This window comes from Schistocerca piceifrons, chromosome 1, assembly GCF_021461385.2.
Source record: "Schistocerca piceifrons isolate TAMUIC-IGC-003096 chromosome 1, iqSchPice1.1, whole genome shotgun sequence".
Taxonomy (NCBI): Eukaryota; Metazoa; Arthropoda; class Insecta; order Orthoptera; family Acrididae; genus Schistocerca; species Schistocerca piceifrons.
The window spans coordinates 311,822,877-311,845,738 of record NC_060138.1 but is presented as its reverse complement, the minus strand read 5'-3'; the positions used below and the strand labels follow the sequence as shown (position 1 = coordinate 311,845,738).

General features: G+C 42.9%; 1 protein-coding gene across 1 annotated transcript in view; it reads left to right on the top strand.

The window, feature by feature from the left end:
• LOC124714657 (esterase FE4-like) overlaps positions 1–22,862 on the top strand; it is a 197,372-nt gene that overhangs the window by 72,902 nt on the left and 101,608 nt on the right. Inside the window, exon 3 of the mRNA XM_047243044.1 lies at positions 2,437–2,562. Within this exon, the coding sequence (XP_047099000.1) occupies positions 2,437–2,562 (126 nt within the window). The remainder of the gene's footprint in view (positions 1–2,436; positions 2,563–22,862) is intronic.

The following is a 22,862-nucleotide window of genomic DNA, read 5'->3' as shown; positions in this document are numbered from 1 at the left end:
TACTTAATTTTTTCTCATGCAACATGTTTGAAGCTCTGACTGAGAGGTCAGTTATATAATGCAGTTGAATATAAAAATAGTTACTCAACTGTATACATAAATGCATGTTTATAGGGAGGGATAGTTGGGGGTGTATGTAACAGCTTATGTTACTTAGCAACATGATGGTTCACATCATGACTGCAAGCATGAAGTAATCTTAGTGGAAGAAGGTAAGTATCTTTTGAAAATAAGTTCATGTTCATGAAGTCTTTAAATTCTGTAGCTACAAAGAGTAGTCCACTTCATCTAACAAGAAACTGGGGTATTCCTGTTATGTCATAGAGTAGGACTACCTTCAGTAAGAGGATCATGCTAATTTCCAATGCATATGTTATGTATGTTCACTGACAGCTGCTCAGAATTGTTTTTCTGTGGTCTTGTTGATGTACATGACATGAAAATCGGCCTAAACTGTAATTATCATTAAATTACTTTCTGATGTGTTTAAAGTGTTTTTTGCACCTACTACGGTACACACCAAAGTCCTCTCATGTTGCTGCTGACACAGAGCATCTCTTTGAGGTTATTGTGTGACAATGAACAATTTCATTGTTCATGTAAAGTGTAGCCTCCCATATGGTCACAGTTATGCTGTAGAAGTGGAGAAAATCACACTGAGTGTGGGGTCAGTGGTGTCACAGAACAAAAAAGTCTATCAAAAACTCTGTGAGAGTCCTAAGTTCACAACTGTAACTTGGTGACCAAACATAGGCATTCTGAATTGCTCAGTGCTGTAAGTCATGATTTTACAGATTCATGGGTTTTTTATGTTGCAGGGAGGACAAGGGCATCTCAGACTGTGTCAATTAAATAAACCTGATTGTTACACATGTCCTTGATGTATATCCTATATGATGTAGGAACACTGTAAAGAATAGTTTGTCCATCAGCTGTGTTTGAGACAGAAACATTGGCAGTATAAGGGAGCATATTGTTAGCACATAGTGGGATATGAGTGGTAAACATTCCTTTAGTGGAAGCAGAGCTGTTTGTAGCAGTGGGTAGGCACTGTACAGTGTAGAAATTGGTGGCCATAATTTTGATCACTGCCCCCGTTTGGGTACTTGCATGGTAGTATGCATATGAATGCCAGTTGTCTGAAGCCTGAATGATATCAGCACAGTTTTTCATGCTGGCTGATGTTACCTTATGTGCTGCACCTTCTGGTAAGGTGGGTGGTGCTGGGAGAGGTTGGAACTCCTTAGAGTTGGTGCTAGAGAGCGTCAGAGTTGCATCACAGTGCACTCACCTGCAAGTGGTAGCTGCATCCATAATCATGTCCATGATGCCAGGGTTGTTCAGTTTATGGAACCCCCTTGTGTTACTGAGTCATAGAACCTGATAAAGTTGATGTGCAATCAGTAATTTGGAGTTGAAAGGTGTGGAAGTACTGGAAATCACTGCACTTTTCATTGCAAAAGATAACTGGCTCATTCAAATCTGTTTAAATGTGGTGTTTTAAACCTTGGTTGTGGAAACCAATGCTCAAAGGTGACACCAAAAAACAGAAGGGGCCTTGTCACCAGTAGTTTCACCTTGCAGTGGTCACTGACTGCAGATGTCCATAGGTTTGCACAATCAGTGAAGAATTCTGTTCTCAATGTGTGTATCTACAGACCCAGGAAGCATGATGTGTACAACCTCCAATAATAACAACAAAGTTTGTGAGTCCAATGCTCCAGTAGTGAGAATGAATTGTATATTATCATCTGAGATGCTATAAGCCTCAAAGGAAAGTTCAAGAAGCTGCAACCAAAGAGAAGGCTGTTGTGACATGTACAGCAGTGCAATGAACTCACTACATGGTGAGGGAGGCATGATGTAGCTTGGCGGTGAACTGTCCATGAGCTACTGTACACATAATATGAAGTACTCTACACTTGCCCAGAAGTTAATACCGGTTGTGAAATAGTCTGAAGGTCTTCTCAAACACTCAATAAGTGTCTTGGAGGTGTAGAGTCCATGTTAGTAAGTGAAGTGATTGCACCTTTGATTTGCTTATTGTCTGCCATTGTTCAGGTCACCTTTGTGGATACTAAAATCCACAATTGAGTAATGGCATAATGGCAGTGTAAGTGCTACGCAATGTATTACTACAACAGACACAAAAACCAAGGAATAAAACTCAGAAGAAAACTAGAGACATAACTCAGAGCCATTAAACATGCTGCTTGATCATCTGTCACTAAGCCACAAAGATAGTTCACATTTGCAATTACATGTTCAACTGCTTGTGTCACCAAAAGCCTGATTTGTTAGTACTTGTTTGTGTATGCTACTTTTTTGTCACATAAGGCATGACTGATTGGTGTTAAATTCATTACGTAACTAACCAATGAAAATATTGTAGTTGCACAGATAATATTAAAGTAACGTGACAACAAAAATTTTCAGCCACCAGTTCCAGTGTCATCCTGGAGTGACATGAAAGATGCTTTGGAATTTGGGCCTAACTGTGTACAGAAAGGAGGTGACAGTGGTGAAGAAGACTGCCTGTATCTTAATATTTACTCACCAGAAGTAAGTGGCTATAATACTGTAGCTTGATCAATTAACCAACAATCGAATAAAAGGATATTATTGGAATTTTCATTGGTTATAGTGGCACTTGTGCCTATGTGGTGATGCAAAAAAACCTTCTGTTACTTGCTTTTGGACTTAATGACTTAGGTATACAGAATATGAACAGGTATACAGAATATAAACAGGTATACAGAATACGAACAAATTCAGACAATACATTTCTCACTTTAAGATAAGTAATAAATACTGTACAAAAAGAGCTTCAAACATCTAGTTTACCAGCCAAGTATACAAACATGCTACAGGCATTATGCTGTGTAGAAGACTAAGCATGTTCATCTGTAACATTCCATCATGACAAAAGTTCATTGGGCTCAATGCACCCTTAAATATGTTGACCAAGAACTGACATACCCTGTCAGAAATCTAACATCAGTTTCGAAGGGCTTCACATTGCATTCATGAATTTTCTACTCAATGGCACTAGCATTTGCATGCACAACAATTGCTGAGCATGTACAACAAATAAAAAAAATTGTTATCATTCTGTACATATTTTTTATAGTTTCTGTTTGTTCCTGACTAAAGCACCAACAAAAGCCTTTGTTTATCTCATATATTGCTCAATATGTTAAGGAAGACAGCACCCAAAAATTCCTGAATCAGTTTATGCTACTCCTATGGATTGTGAGGACTTGACCATCAAGACTCCCCATCATAACATATCCATCAAGTGCACTGAGTAGATACTCTCTGCTTGTTTAAACTGTGCTTGATTTGTGTTATGTTAGGATGTTTGGTCAAAAACAGTGTACATTAATTTATTTATTTAATGTATATTATTTAAATAAAGTAGTGGATCCATGTCATATTGTATCTCACCTGTCTGTACAAAGATTCTTATAATGGTGACCAATGACTACCACATCATGCCATATTTTCTCATTTTCCTATCAAGCTGATTACTGTGTGACAACAATGCAGCCATTATTGCACCCCACCCCTACACATTTCACACAAAATGACACTGATTTTCCTGCATCCCTGTTTTACATGTCATACTACAACATAGAACATCAGCGTGCAATACATCAGACTGTGTTCAAATCTGAAACAACACCACAGCTGTGTAGTGTACTGACCACCCAGGTCATCTACGGCTTTCCACCCTCCATCAGTGTGCAAGAAATGACTTATATGGGATATATTAATGATATGTTTGGTGCTCCCAATGGCACATTCAACACTCTCCATAGGACTTAAATTCAGGTAAGAGGTGTTGTTAACAATGCTGGATGAAGACAACTAGTTAGACAGTTTGCTATCATCAGTATTACAGTTTTACCCAAGCTGTATCCAGACAGCAAACATTTTCACAATTGTGCCTTTCAACCAACTGCACAGTGCTTGGACATTATTTTCTACCCTACTACAGGGTATCCTACAAGGGTCAGTCCAAAAGAAATGCACACTATTTTTGTAAAAATACAGTTTTCATTGTGACAGGTGATGAAACATAGCTCCATCATTTTTCACCAGAGACAAAGAGGCAATCAGTGGAGTGGCATAATGTAAATTCACCCAAGAAAAAAAAAAATTCAAAACCACACCTTCTGCTGGAAAAGTTATGGCTACAGTGTTTTTTGATTCTGAAGGACTCTTGCTTGTGGACATCATGCCAAGTGGAACCACCATAAATTCTGATGCATATGTGATGACACTGAAGAAACTTCAAGCTCGACTGAGTTGTGTTCGACCACATTGGCAAAAGCAGGATGTTTCGCTGATGCACGGCCACATGTCAGTCAAAAAACCATGGAAGCGATCACAAAACTTGGATGGACAACACTGAAACACCTGCCTTACAGTCCTGACCTGGCTCCATGTGACTATCATTTCTTTGGGAAACTGAAAGACTCTCTTTGTGGAACAAGGTTTGAAGATGATGACTCCCTTGTGCACACTGCCGAACAGTGGCTCCGACAGGTTGGTCCAGAATTTTACTGTGTGGGTATACAGGTGCTGGTTCCAAGATGGCGTAAGGCAGTTGAGAGGGATGGAAATTATGTGGAGAAATGAAAATATTGTTCCTAAAGGCTGTATCTACACACTGTAAAACTTTCAAACATGTAGAATAAAAGATGGATTTCTTTTGGAGTGACCTTCGTACATAAAATCAGTGCGTCTCATGCATGAGATTCAAGTAACAATAATATAATTAAAAAAGGATAGATAATAGTACGGTTAAAAAAATGCAGTTACCTTTTTATAAGAGGCACTGGAAGTAGTGGCCATGGGCATCAGGGCTACTTCACAAGCAGCTCGACTAGAGATGATTAACTGGTACACCCTGTTTTATGTAGGATGCTCTGTATTTTGTACAATCACCAATGTATAACTGATGCCATCAACAATGGCAACCATCTTGCCTTGCTGCAATGTCCACTGGCCTCCTGATGGCAGGAACCCAAACTCACATCAATTTAGCTGCCCTTGACTGGTCAAGAAATCCTCATAGTTATGCCATCCTAGCTGGCCGAGATATCACGACTTTGCCTGACAGCTGATGAAGAAGTTGGCATTCCCTCCATATCAAGAAAGTCAGCCATGAAATTATGCCTCCATCTGAATGCTACTGAGACAGCATGACTTGGCTGACCTCTGCCTCGTGAAGGGACAACACTTCCCTACAGTGGCTGCCCGGTAACATAAAAATTTGTCGCACAGTGGACACTGATCTTACTGCACCACTCACCATGTTTCTATGCTGGTTCCACTTGGGTTTTGGCTCTTCTGTGCACAAATGCCAATGGTGGTGTACACTTCACCACCATTCTGTGCAGCCTGCTACACAAGGTGCTCACCTGCAATGTTGTCATACTGCAGTGCCTGTCCTGCCTGGATAACATGTCATTGCATTAAGCAAGACATTTTAACAGTACACCATGGATCCACCAACATTTGGTGGGTGACTTGTTACACTTAACAAGCCCTCTTGAACGACTGCAACAGCTGTGTGACCAAGTCACGTTGTACAATTTGCTGGTTTCACATAAATTTTCTCAGCATGTTATAGTCTTAGGTGGAGATTTCAATTTACCAGATAGACTGGGACACTCAGATGTTGACAGGTGGTAGGGACAGAGCATTGAGTGACATTATACTGAGTGCACTATCCGAAAATTACCTCGAGCAATTAAACAGAGAACCGACTCGTGGAGATAACATCTTGGACCTACTGATAACAAACAGACCCGAACTTTTCGACTTTGTATGTACAGAACAGGGAATCAGTGATCATAAGGCCATTGCAGCATCCCTGAATATGGAAGTTAATAGGAATATAAAAAAAGGGAGGAAGGTTTATCTGTTTAGCAAGAGTAATAGAAGGCAGATTTCAGACTACCTAACAGATCAAAATGAAAATTTCTGTTCCGACACTGACAATGTTGAGTGTTTATGGAAAAGGTTCAAGGCAATCGTAAAATGCGTTTTAGACAGGTACGTGCCGAGTAAAACTGTGAGGGACGGGAAAAACCCACCGTGGTACAACAACAAAGTTAGGAAACTACTGCGAAAGCAAAGAGAGCTTCACTCTAAGTTTAAATGCAGCCAAAACCTCTCAGACAAACAGAAGCTAAATGATGTCAAAGTTAGCATAAGGAGGGCTATGCGTGAAGCGTTCAGTGAATTTGAAAGTAAAATTCTATGTACCGACTTGACAGAAAATCCTAGGAAGTTCTGGTCTTACGTTAAATCAGTAAGTGGCTCGAAACAGCATATCCAGACACTCCGGGATGATGATGGCATTGAAACAGAGGATGACACATGTAAAGCTGAAATACTAAACACCTTTTTCCAAAGCTGTTTCACAGAGGAAGACCGCACTGCAGTTCCTTCTCTAAATCCTCGCACAAACGAAAAAATGGCTGACATCGAAATAAGTGTCCAAGGAATAGAAAAGCAACTGGAATCACTCAACAGAGGAAAGTCCACTGGACCTGACAGGATACCAATTCAATTCTACACAGAGTACGCGAAAGAACTTGCCCCCCTTCTAACAGTCGTGTACCGCAAGTCTCTAGAAGAACGGAAGGTTCCAAATGATTGGAAAAGAGCACAGGTAGCCCCAGTATTCAAGAAGGGTCATCGAGCAGATGCGCAAAACTATAGACCTATATCTCTGACATCGATCTGTTGTAGAATTTTAGAACATGTTTTTTGCTCGAGTATCATGTTTTTGGAAACCCAGAATCTACTATGTAGGAATCAACATGGATTCCGGAAACAGCGATCGTGTGAGACCCAACTCGCTTTATTTGTTCATGAGACCCAGAAAATATTAGATACAGGCTCCCAGGTAGATGCTATTTTTCTTGACTTCCGGAAGGCGTTTGAGCCTACGGAATATCAGACCAGCTGTGTGGCTGGATTGAAGAGTTTTTAGCAAACAGAACACAGCATGTTATTATCAATGGAGAGACGTCTACAGACGTTAAAGTAACCTCTGGCATGCCACAGGGGAGTGTTATGGGACCATTGCTTTTCACAATATATATAAATGACCTAGTAGATAGTGTCGGAAGTCCCATGCGGCTTTTCGTGGATGATGCTGTAGTATACAGAGAAGTTGCAGCATTAGAAAATTGTAGCGAAATGTAGGAAGATCTGCAGCGGATAGGCACTTGGTGCAGGGAGTGGCAACTGACCCTTAACATAGACAAATGTAATGTATTGCGAATACATAGAAAGAAGGATCCTTTATTGTATGATTATATGATAGCGGAACAAACACTGGTAGCAGTTACTTCTGTAAAATATCTGGGAGTATGCGTGCGGAACAATTTGAAGTGGAATGATCATATAAAATTAATTGTTGGTAAGGCAGGTACCAGGTTGAGATTCATTGGGAGAGTCCTTAGAAAATGTAGTCCATCAACAAAGGAGGTGGCTTACAAAACACTTGTTCGACCTATACATGAGTATTGCTCATCAGTGTGGGATCCGTACCAGATCGGATTGACGGAGGAGATAGAAAAGATCCAAAGAAGAGTGGCGCGTTTCGTCACAGGTTTATTTGGTAACCGTGATAGCGTTACGGAGATGTTTAACAAACTCAAGTGGCAGACTCTGCAAGAGAGGTGCTCTGCATCGCGGTGTAGCTTGCTTTCCAGGTTTTGAGAGGGTGCGTTTCTGGATGAGGTATCGAATATATTGCTTCCCCCTACTTATACCTCCTGAGGAGATAATGAATGTAAAATTAGAGAGATTAGAGCGCGCACGGAGGCTTTCAGACAGTCGTTCTTCCCGCGAACCAATCGCGACTGGAACAGGAAAGGGAGGTAATGACAGTGGCATGTAAAATGCCCTCCGCCACACACCGTTGGGTGGCTTGCAGAGTATAAATGTAGATGTAGATGTAGATGAACCCTCTCTCACAACAGAAGACAAGTACAGTGCAGGACTTGCAATCTGCCAGCCCTATCACATTACAAATTCTCAACCTGGTGATTCATACCCTACAATCTTTGTGAGAATGGTCCAGTGAATCCTCATACTAAGAATGCTTATGGCATGGCCAATCATGTACATCTGTGTCTTCACCCTCTGAGAAATGGACCACCCATGCCCTGCCTCACAGGCAGCCACGACATGGAGGTCCACATGCACCTGTGCAAAGATGATCACAATGATATTCAAATCCTCTTCTCTCCTTATCCTGTGCTGGAGAGAGGGGTGAGGGGAGGGGCCTCCATGGGGACTTGTCCAGTAAGACTCTGACTATTGAGTGGCTCTGAGTGGATAACCTAGACACTCTCTGCCAGTTTATTCTGGACACAACCCGTGTTATGTTAGTACATTTAACCCACAATGGTGTATATATGTCATGTAAATAAAGAAGTGAACTCTAATGTATGGATCCATGTCATATCACGTTTCACCTGACCGTACCTGAGTTCCTACAGGATTAATAAAATGAACTAAAATAAATAAAAATAAAAGCCAAATGATGAGGTCTGTTTCAAAAAGGGATGATTATCTATGCAATACATATGTATCCACATGATTATGCACAGATCTTCTTGGAGGCAGAAGGCAGCACAGTAGATGAGAGACTGAACTCACATTGAGGAGGAAAGCATTTCAAATTCTCATCTGATTGTAAAAATTTAGGTTTTCTTTGGTTTTTCCTAAACCACTTGGGCCAAGTGACGGAATGATTTCTTAAAATCAGAGAAATGCCAGGATGGTTTCTTCACAGAGGACACAACATGTGCTCCCTCTTCAAAGACTGCGACAGCTGTGTGGCCAAGTCATGTTGTACAATTTGCTGGTTTCAAACAATCCTCTCCCACAACAGAAGTCAAGTACAGTGCAGGACTTGCAATCTGCCAGCCCTATCACATTACAAATTCTCAACCTGGTGATTCAAACCCTACACTCTTTGTGAGAATGGTCCAATGAATCCTCATACTAAGAATGCTTATGGCATGGCCAATCATGTACATCTGTGTCTTCACCCCTGAGAAATGGACCACCCATGCCCTGCTTCACAGGCAGCCATGACATGGAGGTTCACATGCACCTGTACAAAGATGATACATTGTGAGTAGTGACCTCAGTGTCAACTGAATGTTAAACCCAAATCTTTTTTTAATAATTCTCAGCTATTCAGCCAGGCTACAACGTCCAGAAACCTTTATACTTTAGAAAGCTCACATCTTGCCATCTTCTGGAGCTCCTGATGATTGATTATCGTTTGCTGGGCACTGCCTTGACATCCTCTGACCCACGCCTGCAGCCTCTGGCCAGCTGGCTATGAGCATAATTGTGGTATAGTGGTGGAGAAAGTGTGATACCATGGCTCAGTCCAATGTCCTCAGTCACATTGCAGTGGGCACCTCAAGCGTTCTGCTGGTATGGCAAAAATGCTTCCTCATCCTCGCCAATTCCCATGACAGTAATGGATTTACACACAGATTGCCACTGTGTTTTGAACCATGCTCAAGGCTGGGTCCAAAGCGTTGTGTAATTGAAAGCCTTTGACTTTATTTATTAGTCTTTTTATTAGTCTGACAACTTGGTGCCATTGTAATTCATAACATGTATGTGGGAATTGCAGTTCTCCACATCAGTGAACTTCATTGGCTGTGATGTGGTAATCTCCTGGTCTCTGAGGTTCTAGATCATCCTTGACTGATCCTAAGAAGTCTTTCATTTTAGTTAGTGGGCAGAACATGCACTTCATGTTATGTTCCTGGAATGTTCTTCTGATTTTTGCAGATGTGTTCCCAACATATAAGATGATTACAAATGTAATAGATTTCCCTTCATCATCAGCTTCTTTGGTCTTAGGGCACATTGTGTCTGACAGTTTCCATAGCTTTTCACACACAAACAGCCTGTAGGTGCTACAGTTCAGCTGCCATACTGTCATAGTCCAAGATTATTCAAGCTCTGTGCACTAGTGTGCTTAGGACACCTTCTCTTTGTGTAGGTGCATGGCAACTGGAGACATGCAAGTCAAATCTGTATGTGTCAGTTTACAGTAGATGCTGTGTCCTGTTATGCCATCTGCAGACTTGACAAATGCATCTGGAAATGAAAGTAGTTTTTTTTTTTTTTTTTTCTGTCTCTGTCATGAGTTTCCTGGTCTGATGCAGCAAACTCAGGTGTTGCAAGAAGTCTTGTAGGACATGTTTTTATGTCAACATATTTTCTGTTCTATGGAATTTACTACAGATGTGATATGTGGACGATATATTCATAATCTGACTGCATGGACAACATTACCTTCAAGACTTAGTGCAGTGCCTGAAACTGTTGCACCTCAACATCAAATTAATGATGGAGATAGAAAACAATACTCAACTTCCATTTCTGGATGTGCTCATCAAGTGACAACTAGATGTTACATTAGGAAAGAGTGTCTACTGTAAACCAACACATACATATTTGTACTAGCATGCCTTCACCTGTCATGTCCTTCTCAATAAGGTGTGTTAAGCGCACTAGTCCACATATGATATGAAATCTTATACCATGACAATCTGACAGCCAAATTGCAACATCTATAGGCCGCATTCCAGATGAACGGTTACAACAGCTGCCATAGTCAATGTGCTCTAGGACCAAAGAAGCTGAAGCCACAGTGTGCTCAGGATGAAGAGACTTCTGTTGTTATGGCAATTACCACACATGTGTGGAACACATCAGTAAAACCTGGAAGAATATTCCAGAAACATAATATCAACTGAGTGTTCCACCTACCAGTAAAGAAAAAAGTCTTATTGGATTCAGTCAGAGATGAAATAGGATTCTGGAAACCAGGAATCTCCTGCATTCCTTGCAGTGCAGTAATATTTATGTGGCCATACTATCTAGATGGCAGAGGAGAGATGCACTAAGTATAAATGCCACACGCACAATGAACGTCTGACAAAGTCCACTGTGGCAGAGCACTGCATCTCCCATATAATTGTCATGAATTGTGACAGCATCAGCTAACACTCCAACAAATTCTGGGATTGTGTAATAAAAGAGGCTGTAGAGCTGAATTGTGCATCAGGCCACATTCACTCACCCAAGCCTGGCTATGGCCGACTGATCCATCCTGTTGCTTACACCACATGTGGTCAATCTCAAGTGTACCTGCAATGGCGTACACAAGCCGCAATGCGCTTTCAAGGCCCATGACTTGTTCCGGTACGGGTGCCAACAGGGCTCGGTGCACCAAGAAGACAGGCCATCTGTAAAGATGGGACTGCCTGGTCATACATGTGTGGAACTGCTTTATAAATCATCTGCACTCATTTGAGAATTGTGAAGGTTTGATGTGCTAGGAGCAGAGTGTACTTCATTGTTTACAAAGAAAAATAACACGCAAAGGAAAATAATGGATGTAAAACAAAAAAGTACATATTGCAACGTGGAAGTAACTGAATTCAATGCAAATGGTTTAAGCCCTAATGCTTCTATATAGTTTTACATTTCACCTGTACCACATCAAAAGACCTGATGATGGTATGTCGAACTTTTCTGCTAATCTACAAATTTTCATTATGGAATTAACTGGCTCAACCCTTCCTCAGAATTCATTGAGGAGGATCTGCTTGCTTTGCATGTGACATAATTTTGAAATGAGGATCCACAGAAGGTAAAGACAATCTCAGATTGCTTCCACTGTGAAGTTTGTTTCTGGAATTAGTTTTTATATGCATGTAAGAAAGGGAAAGTTTTTCACACAGATATGTGGTAATAAACATGCACCACTTTATCTGCTAGCAATGGAAACTTGGCCTTTAAGATTAACCAGAAACTTATCAGCAACAAAGATTTATTTTCTGTAACTTAGTCACTGGAAGTTTCAAGTAGCTGCTTGTTTCAATTTACACTTCATGTGGATTCCAAAATTCTTGTCTTTTTCCTAGTGATTGCAAATCTAGTTGTTATTACAAGATAGAGCAGGAAAATAGTCTTTGAAATTTTTCCATATCCCTTCAAATCTCCCTTAATCTTCTTGATATTTTCATCAGAAGTAAGATAGAAAATCATGAAAGGTATTGAGGCACTCGATGTGATTGGAATTTAGACAGATTATAAACTGTAAGGCTTTCAATGGATGATTCAATATGATCTTATAATTTACACAGGTTTGTGTTTGAACCCTGAAGAAATAAATTTAAACTGCTGATTTTTAATAAAATGTTTGACAAACAAGCCACAGTCATAAGCACATTTTGCCTAGAGAAAGGTACACCTGGTACAATAAAGACAAATGTCACACCATATGAGAACAGTTCTGCTCTGATATAACCATCTTACAGCCATGAGAGTCAATAAAAACTTTTAAATACATAGGTTAGTATTACAAAAATTTACTAATTAGGAGGACAACCATTTTCAGAACAAACTATTTTCACTGCATTTTAATGTACAGAGCTTTTTCTCATGCACATAAGAATAGGCTGATTTAGCAATTAAAGCAGTAGTGGATATTTAAGTAACCACGATGTTGCTGATTTTACAGCCTTCAGTTATTTTAATATAAGACTGGATATGAAGTACTGTGTTGGTAAATACTGTGCAAAGTAAAAAACTGCTTGAAAATGGACCAGAGAGATTTTGCTTTGTGCCCACAACAGTATAGCACCTAACAGGCATGACTTGTTGAGCAGCCGAGCCACATGGCTGTCTGGACAGACTCTGGTTCTGGTGGGGCACCGTACAGGTGGTGGGCCTTGGTGTGGCTTGACCAGTTGAGTGGGCAGTGTGAGTAAAGGCTTCCCAGGCTGTGGTCCTGGGCAGGCTGCACAGGCTTGGTGCATGCCTCTGCTGTAGAGGTCGGGCTACACTATGAACTAATAACTAAAAGCAATAGTATGCAATTAAGCAAGGTGTGGGACTCAGCCACAAGAATAGACAAAGCACAGTGGCAATCTATATGGAAATCCACCCCTATCATGGCAGTTGTTGAGGATGATGCCATATAGGCAGAGACCAGGGTCCTGTAACTGAGGACATTGTATTGAACCCTGATGTTTACTTCCCCCCACTGTTATATAAGGTCAGTGCCCAGAGCTGGCTGGCTGCAGGCTTGGTGAAGGAATATAAAACTGCCACCTATTCATCAGGAATGCTTATAGAAAACAAGAAGTCAGCTTACTAAATTATTGTGCCTTATAGACAATGACACCTGGCTGAATACCTGAGAAATATTCAAATTTTCCTATGCTAGGAAAACCTAAAATCACACATCAAGTACCTCTAAGGGCAGGAGGTGCTCAGCAAAATTAAGAAGCTTGATAATCTTTGGGACAGAATGGATTGACTTCTGCCATCTCTTTTCTTTGTGTTGAGTTGCTGAGAGAGCTGAATACTACCATCTTTGTGAAGGTCATTCACCACATCAGAAATCCAGCCACCAGCCAAATCACCAGAAGAGCCAACCTTGCCCTAGTCTGGGAGAGGATCTGGTGCTCAGGATGCATATTCAGTAACACCTCAAGAGAACTCTTCACATTCCATTTGCAGTTGGAGTTGACACTTCCCCATGACCCATGGGAGTGGATAGATGCAGTTAGCTGGTCTCAAACCAGCAGAGCATGGCAGCTGACCACTTTCATACATGCTGCTAAATATGAATGCCCTATGGCTAAACCACTGCAAGAAGGATCTCAGAGAACTGTAATTGATTGTACACAGAAAATAATTGATGACGCTGCTTTATCTGTTCAAGGAAAGAGCGGAGCGTTACATTGGCACTAAAGACCCCAAATACAGCAGAATTTATCAGCACAGTCAAACAGGTTGCTCTTGCACTTCAGTAAGATGCTGCAGAGGAAATACCTAGTGATGTATGCCTTACACTTACTAGGGCTATTCCACTGAAGCCAAACATTTCCAAGGAAGAGAGAAAAGCACTTGAGCAGCTCCAAGAAGACTCTGAAACAATCATCCTCCCTGCAGACATAGGGAATTGCATGGGCCTGTTTCCATGTCAAATATACCAGCAAAAATGTGTGACCTATACAGGATAATGCCTACATGAGAATTGAAGATGATTCTACCAACTGAGTAAAGAAGAGAACCATCAAGCTTCTCCAGTGCACTTCCAACTTAACAAGATGGAGAAGAAACTTCATACTTGAGCAGCTGTGCTGCCTAGATTTTACAGACTGTCCAAACTCCAGAAGAAAAGAATGCCAATCCATTCAGTTGATAGCAACACTGATGCAGCAATATATGCGTTAGTAAAAGCACCTGACAGCAATGCTCGGCCCTTTTGTGGGCAAATGCTAGCACCACGAACAAAATTCAGCACATTTTAGCCAGCAGCTCTAGATCTTCCAGCCAGGTCAAGGCCTTATAGTGACCTGTGGCGTGGTGTTTCTCTTTACAAGGGTACTGCCAAGAGAGTTCATAAGCCTTGTAGGAGAAAAGTTTGGGTCAGAGAAGCATTTAGCTGCCCATTGTCACCAGTGGTGGCCAATATATTTATGGCAGCTTTTGAAGAGGAAGCCTTGGAGTCAGTAGTCTATAAGCCATCATGAATTTTTAGATATGTAGATGTTATGATTGTAATCTGGCAGCATAGATGACATCACTTAGAAGACTTCATGCAAGACCTGGATTTTCTGCATCAGGACATCAAATTCATGACAGATGTAGAAGAAAATAATCAATTTCCATTTCTGAAAATGCTCATCATGTGAATCCCAGTGGCACACTATGAGACAGTAACTATTGTAAACTGATGCACACAGACTTGTACTTCCATGCTTCCAGCTGTCATGGTCCTTCACAACGAGATGTGTTAAGCATGCTAGTACACAGAGCATGTGAAACCTTTGACTGTGACAGGCTAGCAGCTGAATTGCAGTGTGTAGAGGCCATGTTCCATATAACAGATACATTGTGCCCGAAGATCATGATGCTGGTACCACAACCTGCTGACAATGAAGCAAACCAGTTGCAATGGTGACTATCTCATACATCAGGAATACATCAACAAGACCCAATATAATGTTTCAGAAACATAATGTCAAGTGCATGTTCCATCCACCAGACAAGACAAAAGCCTTTTCTGGGTTGGTCAAGGATGAGGTAGGACTCAGAAATCCTGAGTCTACTCCATCCCTTGCTACTACTGGAGAATGTATGAGGGTTGTACCAAAAGTAAGGTTCCCATATTTTCTACAAATAGAAGATATTTTTTATTGTTATTAATTTATACATCATTGAAAAGCTTTCACTTTTCTCTATTTTTCAACATAGTCTCCATTTTTTTGACACACTTTTGAAGACAGTGGTCCAGCTTTTGTATTCCTAAGTCAAAGAAGTCTCCATACCAACCCACTGAGGAAGCGTGTGACCTCTGATTGGACTTCATCATAGCTCTTGAAGCTTTTGCAACCTAAGTGTTCCTTTAATTTGGGGAAGAGGTGATAATCCCTTGGGGCTACATCCATGCTAAATGGGGAACGGGACATTACAGTCCACCTAAATTTCTTCAAAAGCTCCTGTGATTGACAAGTGATGTGGGGTCGAGCATTGTCATGAAGAAGTACTACTCCCTCTGTCAGTCGCCCTCTTCGGTGATTCTGAATTGCTCGTCGGAGTTTGGTCAATGTTTCATAATATCTATCTGAGTTTATTGTCATCCCAGGTTGCATGAAATCAATGAGGAGTACCCCCTTACAATCCCTAAACATAGTCACGATAACCTTTCCAGCTGACAGCATTTGCTTGGATTTTTTCGGTGTCGGTGAATCAGATTGACACCACTGACAAGATTGTTGTTTTGTTTTGTGGGGTGTAATGAAACACCCACGTTTCATCTCCAATGATGACAGAGTCCAACAACTTCTCCTTGTTGCCTCCTCCCTCACATTGTTGAAGGAACTTCTGAGCATAGTCAAGGCATTTTTCCTTGTGCCTGCCAGTCAGCATCCGGGCCCACCTCATGATAACCCAACATTTCTGTTCTTTCAATTGTGCCATGGGCAGCTTCAGGAATGCATTCAACAAGTTCATGGACAGTGACCCTCCAATCTCTGAGCAACTCACTGTTGATCTTCTGGACAATCACATCCAAAGTTGGCAGTCTTCCACTCCATTCTTTATCATGAACTTCCGTATGACCCTCAGCAAAAGCCCTGCACCATTTGCGGATGTGCTGAACAAACATGCACTCTTCAGCATAAATCTCAGTCAGTTGCCAATGAATCTCCATCAGTGGTAACTTCCTTGCATGAAGAAACCAGAGTACTGGTCGAACCTCGTACTTGGCAGGACCGGCGGTCAACATATCCATCTCAGATGGCTGCCAAACCAACACTGAGCAAAGTAGTGAATAGCTGATGGGCGAGCTTGATAGTGAATGAACCACTGTGCATGGTACTGTTGTCTGATTTAGCCTAGCACCTTCCCTCAAGGCTGTATTTTTGATACAACTCTCATATACAGGAGAGATGGACTGAGCATAAATGACCAGCCATCAAAGACCACTGTGCCAGAGCACTGAAACTCTTGTGCACATGACATGAATTGCAATGGCACTGTGGTGGCAGCACCATCAATGCACGAAGGGCTGAACTACGGCACTGCCGACACAAATAGGGGCAGCTGTACCATTTTGCAGAATTTCGGCAATGGTGCGTGGCACACCGGACCGTACGGGAATGAGGCAGGCAGCCAGTGCAAGCTAGTCGACGTGACGCGACACACGTCTCCCAGTTCTTCTGCCGCGGACCACATGCATCGAGTCAACGTGACTCCACCATAAATGCGTACGCGCGGTCGTAAGTGCAGTCGCCGTTAAAGTGTCTTCCGCTCCTTTGCGGACGTTACGGCGCCTCCGGTCGCGCCAGGAGCAGAACATTGTGTGACGCGGCCTTTTGTCCTGCTCGGTCCATGTGGTCGCGCCACAGCTCGTCACTGGAGTGTACACCCTCTGGGATCTGTGATCGAGCTGTGCCACCAGTGCATCGCACCTGCATAGACGGACATTAGCGAAGAATGTTATTTGTCATTTATTGTAATGGTAGGAAAAATAAATGTGTCCTGTCCCAAAACCGCTTTGGTCGTTTATTGCCACAAAGCCTCTCCCTTGAGCATAGTGCGTGGGCACGGCGATAAAGCCAGTTCACTGCACGTGAGTGACTGTAAGTGGAGATACAACACGTTGCCGCTTCACTGGTGACCCCGACGTGATCTGAGGCTAAAAAAACACGTGGTGACGAACGTTCGTCGGTACGAGAGACGTGGAACCGCGAGTAGGCTTGCGCATATACGCCCACGCCGAACAGTGCTCTGTAGTAAAAAATTTTTTTAACTAACTTTTTTTTGTATTGTTTTTGTGCGCATATGTTTTGATCGTGGACTGCTTAGTGTTTTTTTTTTTTTTCGTGTGTTTCCCTTGTCGTTTTATTTTCGCTGTGTACTTTCCTCTTGTAGGAGGATTCGACTCTGAACTAAGATGGCGACACTAGAGGAGTTGCAAAAGACCGTCGAAGAACTGCTCGCTCGCAACACGAGGCTAGAGAGTGAGCTACAGGCACGGACTACATGCGTGGATGCCGTTCAGCCACAGACAGCTCAGGACAATGTTGGCGCGCAAATCCCCGCCACACCGACGCCTCCTACGACCGCCGGAACGCCGACAAGCGCTGGACGAGCATTGATCAGGCTGCCTCCCTTTTGGCCGTGCGACCATGTAATGTGGTTCAGCTAGGTTGAGGCAGTATTTATGAGCAACCACGTGACCTGCGACCTGGCGAAATTTGGGCACGTAGTGAGCCAGCTGGACCAGAACTATGCGGCCGAAGTGCGGGATATAATCACTGCCCCGCTGACGCAGTCAAGCTACAAACGGCTCAAGGAAGAGCTGATCTGGCGGATTTCGTCATCAGAGGAACAGCGAGTGCACAAACTGCTGCGGCAAGAGGAATGCGGTGATCGGAGGCCCTCGCAGTTCGTGCGCCACTTGCAGAGCCTCGCGCAGTCCGATATGGTGCCAGATTCGCTGTTATGCACTATCTGGGTGTGCAGCCTCCCAGCTCAGGTGCAGGCAGTGATAGCCGCACAGACGGAGATGCAGCTGGACGCCGTCGCTAACTTGGCCGACAGGGTGCACAACGCACTGACAACGGTGCCTAGCACCGCGGCTGCAGCAGCTTACGACTCCGTCCCCCCACCTCTGTGGCGGCAAGTGCCTCCCGCACCCGCATCGGATGCCGACCTGCACCAGCTAGTGCAAAACTTGACCGCACAGGTGGCAGCTCTCTCGACTTAAGTCAACCGGTTGGCGCGCTCGCAGCAAGAGAGCAGCACGTGCCGCAGTGGCAGCAGACCGGGCGACAGGCGGTGCAGCTCGCGCAGCCGGAAACGCAGCAACAGCCGCTCCAATGGTACCCCGCCGACGTCACAGCACGCACAAAGTGGCTACTGCTGGTACCACGCCCGCTTCGGCAACGAAGCAACCAGGTGCCGCGCTCCTTGCTCGCACCCAAACGCCAGCTGCGACCAGACCTAGGCGCACCCGGCTGCAATATGATATTGAAGCGTCTGTTTGTTGCGGTACAGGGGGCAGGTGTGAGGTACCTCGTCAACACAGGTTCGGACCTCTCGATATTCCCCCGTTCTATGTTACGAGACCGCAGGTGGGCCGAGGCACTCTGCCATACAGCGGCGAACAATTCCGCTATTAAAACTTACTGCACACACAGCCGCAATATAGATCTAGGACTACAGCGCACATTCTCATGGACTTTTACCGTGGCCGACGTCAATGAGCCGATCCTGGGCACAGGCTTTCTCGGCCACTACAGGCTGCTAGCCGACATCACAAACGGCCAGCTCATCAATGCCACAACGAATTTAAAGATAGCGGGACAGTGCCGGCAGGCTGCATACTACAGCGTTAAACCCGTGAAGTGCCCCGGACCGTACGCTGACATTCTTGAGCAATTCCCCGACCTCACTCGCCCAGCCGGTGCACCGAGAGACATCAAACATTCGACGGTGCACCACATAATAACCACACCCGGACCCCCCACATCGTGTCGCCCACGTCGACTTGCGCTGGACAGACTCACAGCAGCAAAGGCAGAGTTCAAGGCCATGCTGCGGCAAGGCATTGTGCAACCATCAAGCAGCCCATGGTCATCGGCGTTGCATTTAGTGCCCAAAAAAGACAATTCGTGGCGCCCGTGTGGGGACTATCTCGCCCTTAATTTGTGAACGGTGCCGGACCGATACCCAGTCCCACACCTTCAAGACTTCAGCTACGCCTTGGCGGGCTGTGTGGTGTTCAGCAAGATTGACTGCGCAAAGGCGTACACCCAAATTCCGGTGGCGCCCGAAGACATCGAAAAAACAGCCATCGTAACGCCATTTGGGCTTTTCGAAAGCCTGTTTACGACTTTCGGTCTTCGGAATGCTGCCCAGACTTGGCAGCGGTTCCTGGACGGGGTCTTGCGAGGCTTGCCATTTTGCTTCGCGTACCTCGACGACATCCTGGTGTATTCCAAGTCGCCCGAACTCCACCGCCGCCACTTAACGACCGTCTTTTAGCGCCTGAGTGAAGCCGACATCGTTATTAACCCCGCTAAATGCGATTTCAGTGTGATGGAAATCGTGTTCCTCGGCCATTTAATTACGCCCACTGGATCAACACCGCTACTGGAGAAAGTGAAGGCAATACTGAACATGCCACGTCCGCAGATGCACAAAGAATTACGACGTTACCTCGGCATGTTGAACTTTTATCATTGACACCTGCCCAACGCCGCAGCCATGCAAGAGCCGCTGACTAAGGCGTTACAAGGTCCTACCTCAAAAGGAGAGGCCCTCGTGAATTGGACAGACACAATGGAGCAGAGCTCCATGGACTCAAAAAGGAATCTCGTGGAAGCGATGCTGCTCGCGCACCCGGTACATGACGTGGACTTAGCTGTAGTCGTGGACGCCAGTCAGGCCGCCATCGGCGCGGCGTTACAACAGCGCGTCGGCGGGAGTTGGCAGCCTCTCGGTTTTTTCTCTAAAAAGCTTTCCGATTCACAACGTGCTTGGGGCACTTTTGACCGAGAGTTGCTTGCGGTGTACGCAGCGAAGAAGGTTATTTGTCATTTATTGTAATGGTAGGAAAAATAAATGTGTCCTGTCCAGAAACCGCTTTGGTTGTTTATTGCCACAAAGCCTCTCCCTTGAGCATAGTGCATGGGCACGGCGATAAAGCCGGTTCACTGCACGTGAGTGACTGTAAGCGGAGATACAACACGTTCCCGCTTCAGCACCAAGTTGTTACAAAAGTCCAACAACCTATAGGAATGCATTCTAAAAGAGGTTGAGGCTGTAGAGATACAACTACAAGACAAACTTATAAATAAAAATAGCAGCACAACTAAGCAAGGCCTGGGACCTAGCCGAGTGTATTGTCAAAGCACGGCAGCAATATGTGTTGAAATACAATCTCATCATGGTAACTGAAGTGGACAAAGACATATTATCATGATGCTGGCAGAGAAATATGTGCAGCAATGCAATTGAAGACATTGAACAGAGCCCCAATGTCATGCTTCCCTCACCATGGACCAGGCCTTGAGCTGACTGGCTGGAGGCTGTGGGAGGGGCACGAGGATATAAAGATGGTGCACATCAGCAGACAGACAGTCATCAGGAGCACCTGAAGATGTCAAGAAATCAGCTTGCCACAATATTGTGCTTTCTGTATGATACCATCTGTCTGAATAACTGAAAAATTTTCAGAATTTCCTATCTCAGGAAAACGTAAATTACAAATCCTAATCTTCCTTTCTAACCCCCCTACCCATCCCTTTTTGTTGCAACAGTGAGATAAAATGACAGTGAAAATAAATAAACAATTTCAGTTTCTTAGCATTTCTGCCTAGCAGCCACAGCCCAAGTTTTAATTCATTTCATCTGCTTTGATCATTATCGTAGATAAATTTCAGTTTCATTTTATTGCCCTTAACAAGTAATTTTTTATGCATGAGCATTTTCAAATGAGTATAAAGTTTTTACAATTACAGTTTTTTTAGTTTACGTCATTTCTTATTACAATATAATTCATGATAAATTCCAGTTTTAAGGGCATTTTTGGATAAGCCACTGCTCGATTTGCTTTTTAAAAGTATCCCCTGTCAAAATCTTAAATTCATTTGGTAATAAATTATTAAAAACAGCTCCTTTGACATAGAGGCTTTTCATTGTTAAAGTGGATATTCTGTTAACCATATGAAAGTCTTTTTTATTCCTTGTTTCATAGTGCTGAACATCCAGGTTTCTTTTTGTGATCTTAGTGTCTTCTTTCACTAGAATTATAGTTTCTAGTATATAAGTGGCATAAACTGTGAGAATATTGGGTCTAATAGATAGGGATTTGCAAGAAGTTCCTGGTTTTACTTTTGCTATGATCCTCAAGGCTCACTTCTGCAGTATGAAACCCCTTTTCATATTAGTTTTGCTTGTCTCACCCCACATACTATTCCACAAGACAAGGAAGGGTACACTAATCCATAATATACAATCCTTAGGGTTTCAGAATTAAGATATGGTGATAATCTTCTTAATACACATAAACTGGATCTTATTTTTTTTATTCAGATTGCTGCTTCCATGAAAGTCAATCATCTATGCATAAACACAAGAATTTACAATCTGTACAGGTTTTTGGTAGAATTTCATCAATCATAATATTTTGTCTACTTGGAACACTTGGTTTAAAATGACTAATATTAGTTTTTTCTGTGTTTACTTTTAGGTTGTCTCTTTCAAAGTGAGCTCTTGTGTTTTTAATAAAGTTATGTATACCTTCAGCTATGCTGGTCTCACTGTCTGCACAGCAGACATCAGGTGTAGTGTCTGCATACGTGGTGATCAATTGCTTATTGTGAAGAGAACTTGGGAAATCATTTGCATAGTATATCAATGGGACCGGACCTAAAAAGGAGCCCTGAAGGACACCAAAATGTGTATTTCTTATACTTCACCTTCTCCTCTCCTGTACTTCTCTATTAAAGTATATAATCTCCATGAACTGCTGTCTATCCTTTAAATATGTTTCTAGCAATTGCATGCGTTTCCATTTACACCAATATTTGCAGTTTCTGATAAGAGCATGTCATGATTTACTCTATTAAAAGCTCTTCAGGGGTCCAGGAATATTCCTGCTGCTTGGTAGTTTTCATTAATTTTTTCAAGTACATGACGGACAAATTGTACTGCTGTTGACGTGATACTTTGACGTCATGAAACTATGCTGGAAGACACCTAATATGTCAGCATTGCTGTAATGATCGAGGATTTTTTAATATTATTTTCTCTATCAGTTTGCTGTGAGTTCAAATTAGGAAAATGGGTCTGTAGTGATGTAAATGCTTTATTTCACCCATTGTGTGTACTAAATGTCATGTGACATTTCGATTTGACCGATTTGACGCCACTGTGGTGACTTGAGCATCAATGGGGAAGAAATGATGATGATTAGGACAACACAACACCCAGTCCCCCTGATTGCAGGTAGTGTACCACAGTTCTGTTTGTTACTGGACTCAAATGTGTGCTGTATATCCTGTTTCATAGACACATCATTTTCAACAGTATCTATGAAGTAATTATTAAAAATATTGCTAACCAGAAGGGGATCAGAGATATCATTAGTCACACTTAATTGAATTGTACATTATTAATTGTAGTTTGATGTATTGTTTCTGATTTTATTTACAACAGCAAGTCTGAAACATTAACTGAATGTCATATCTGTTGGCTTATTC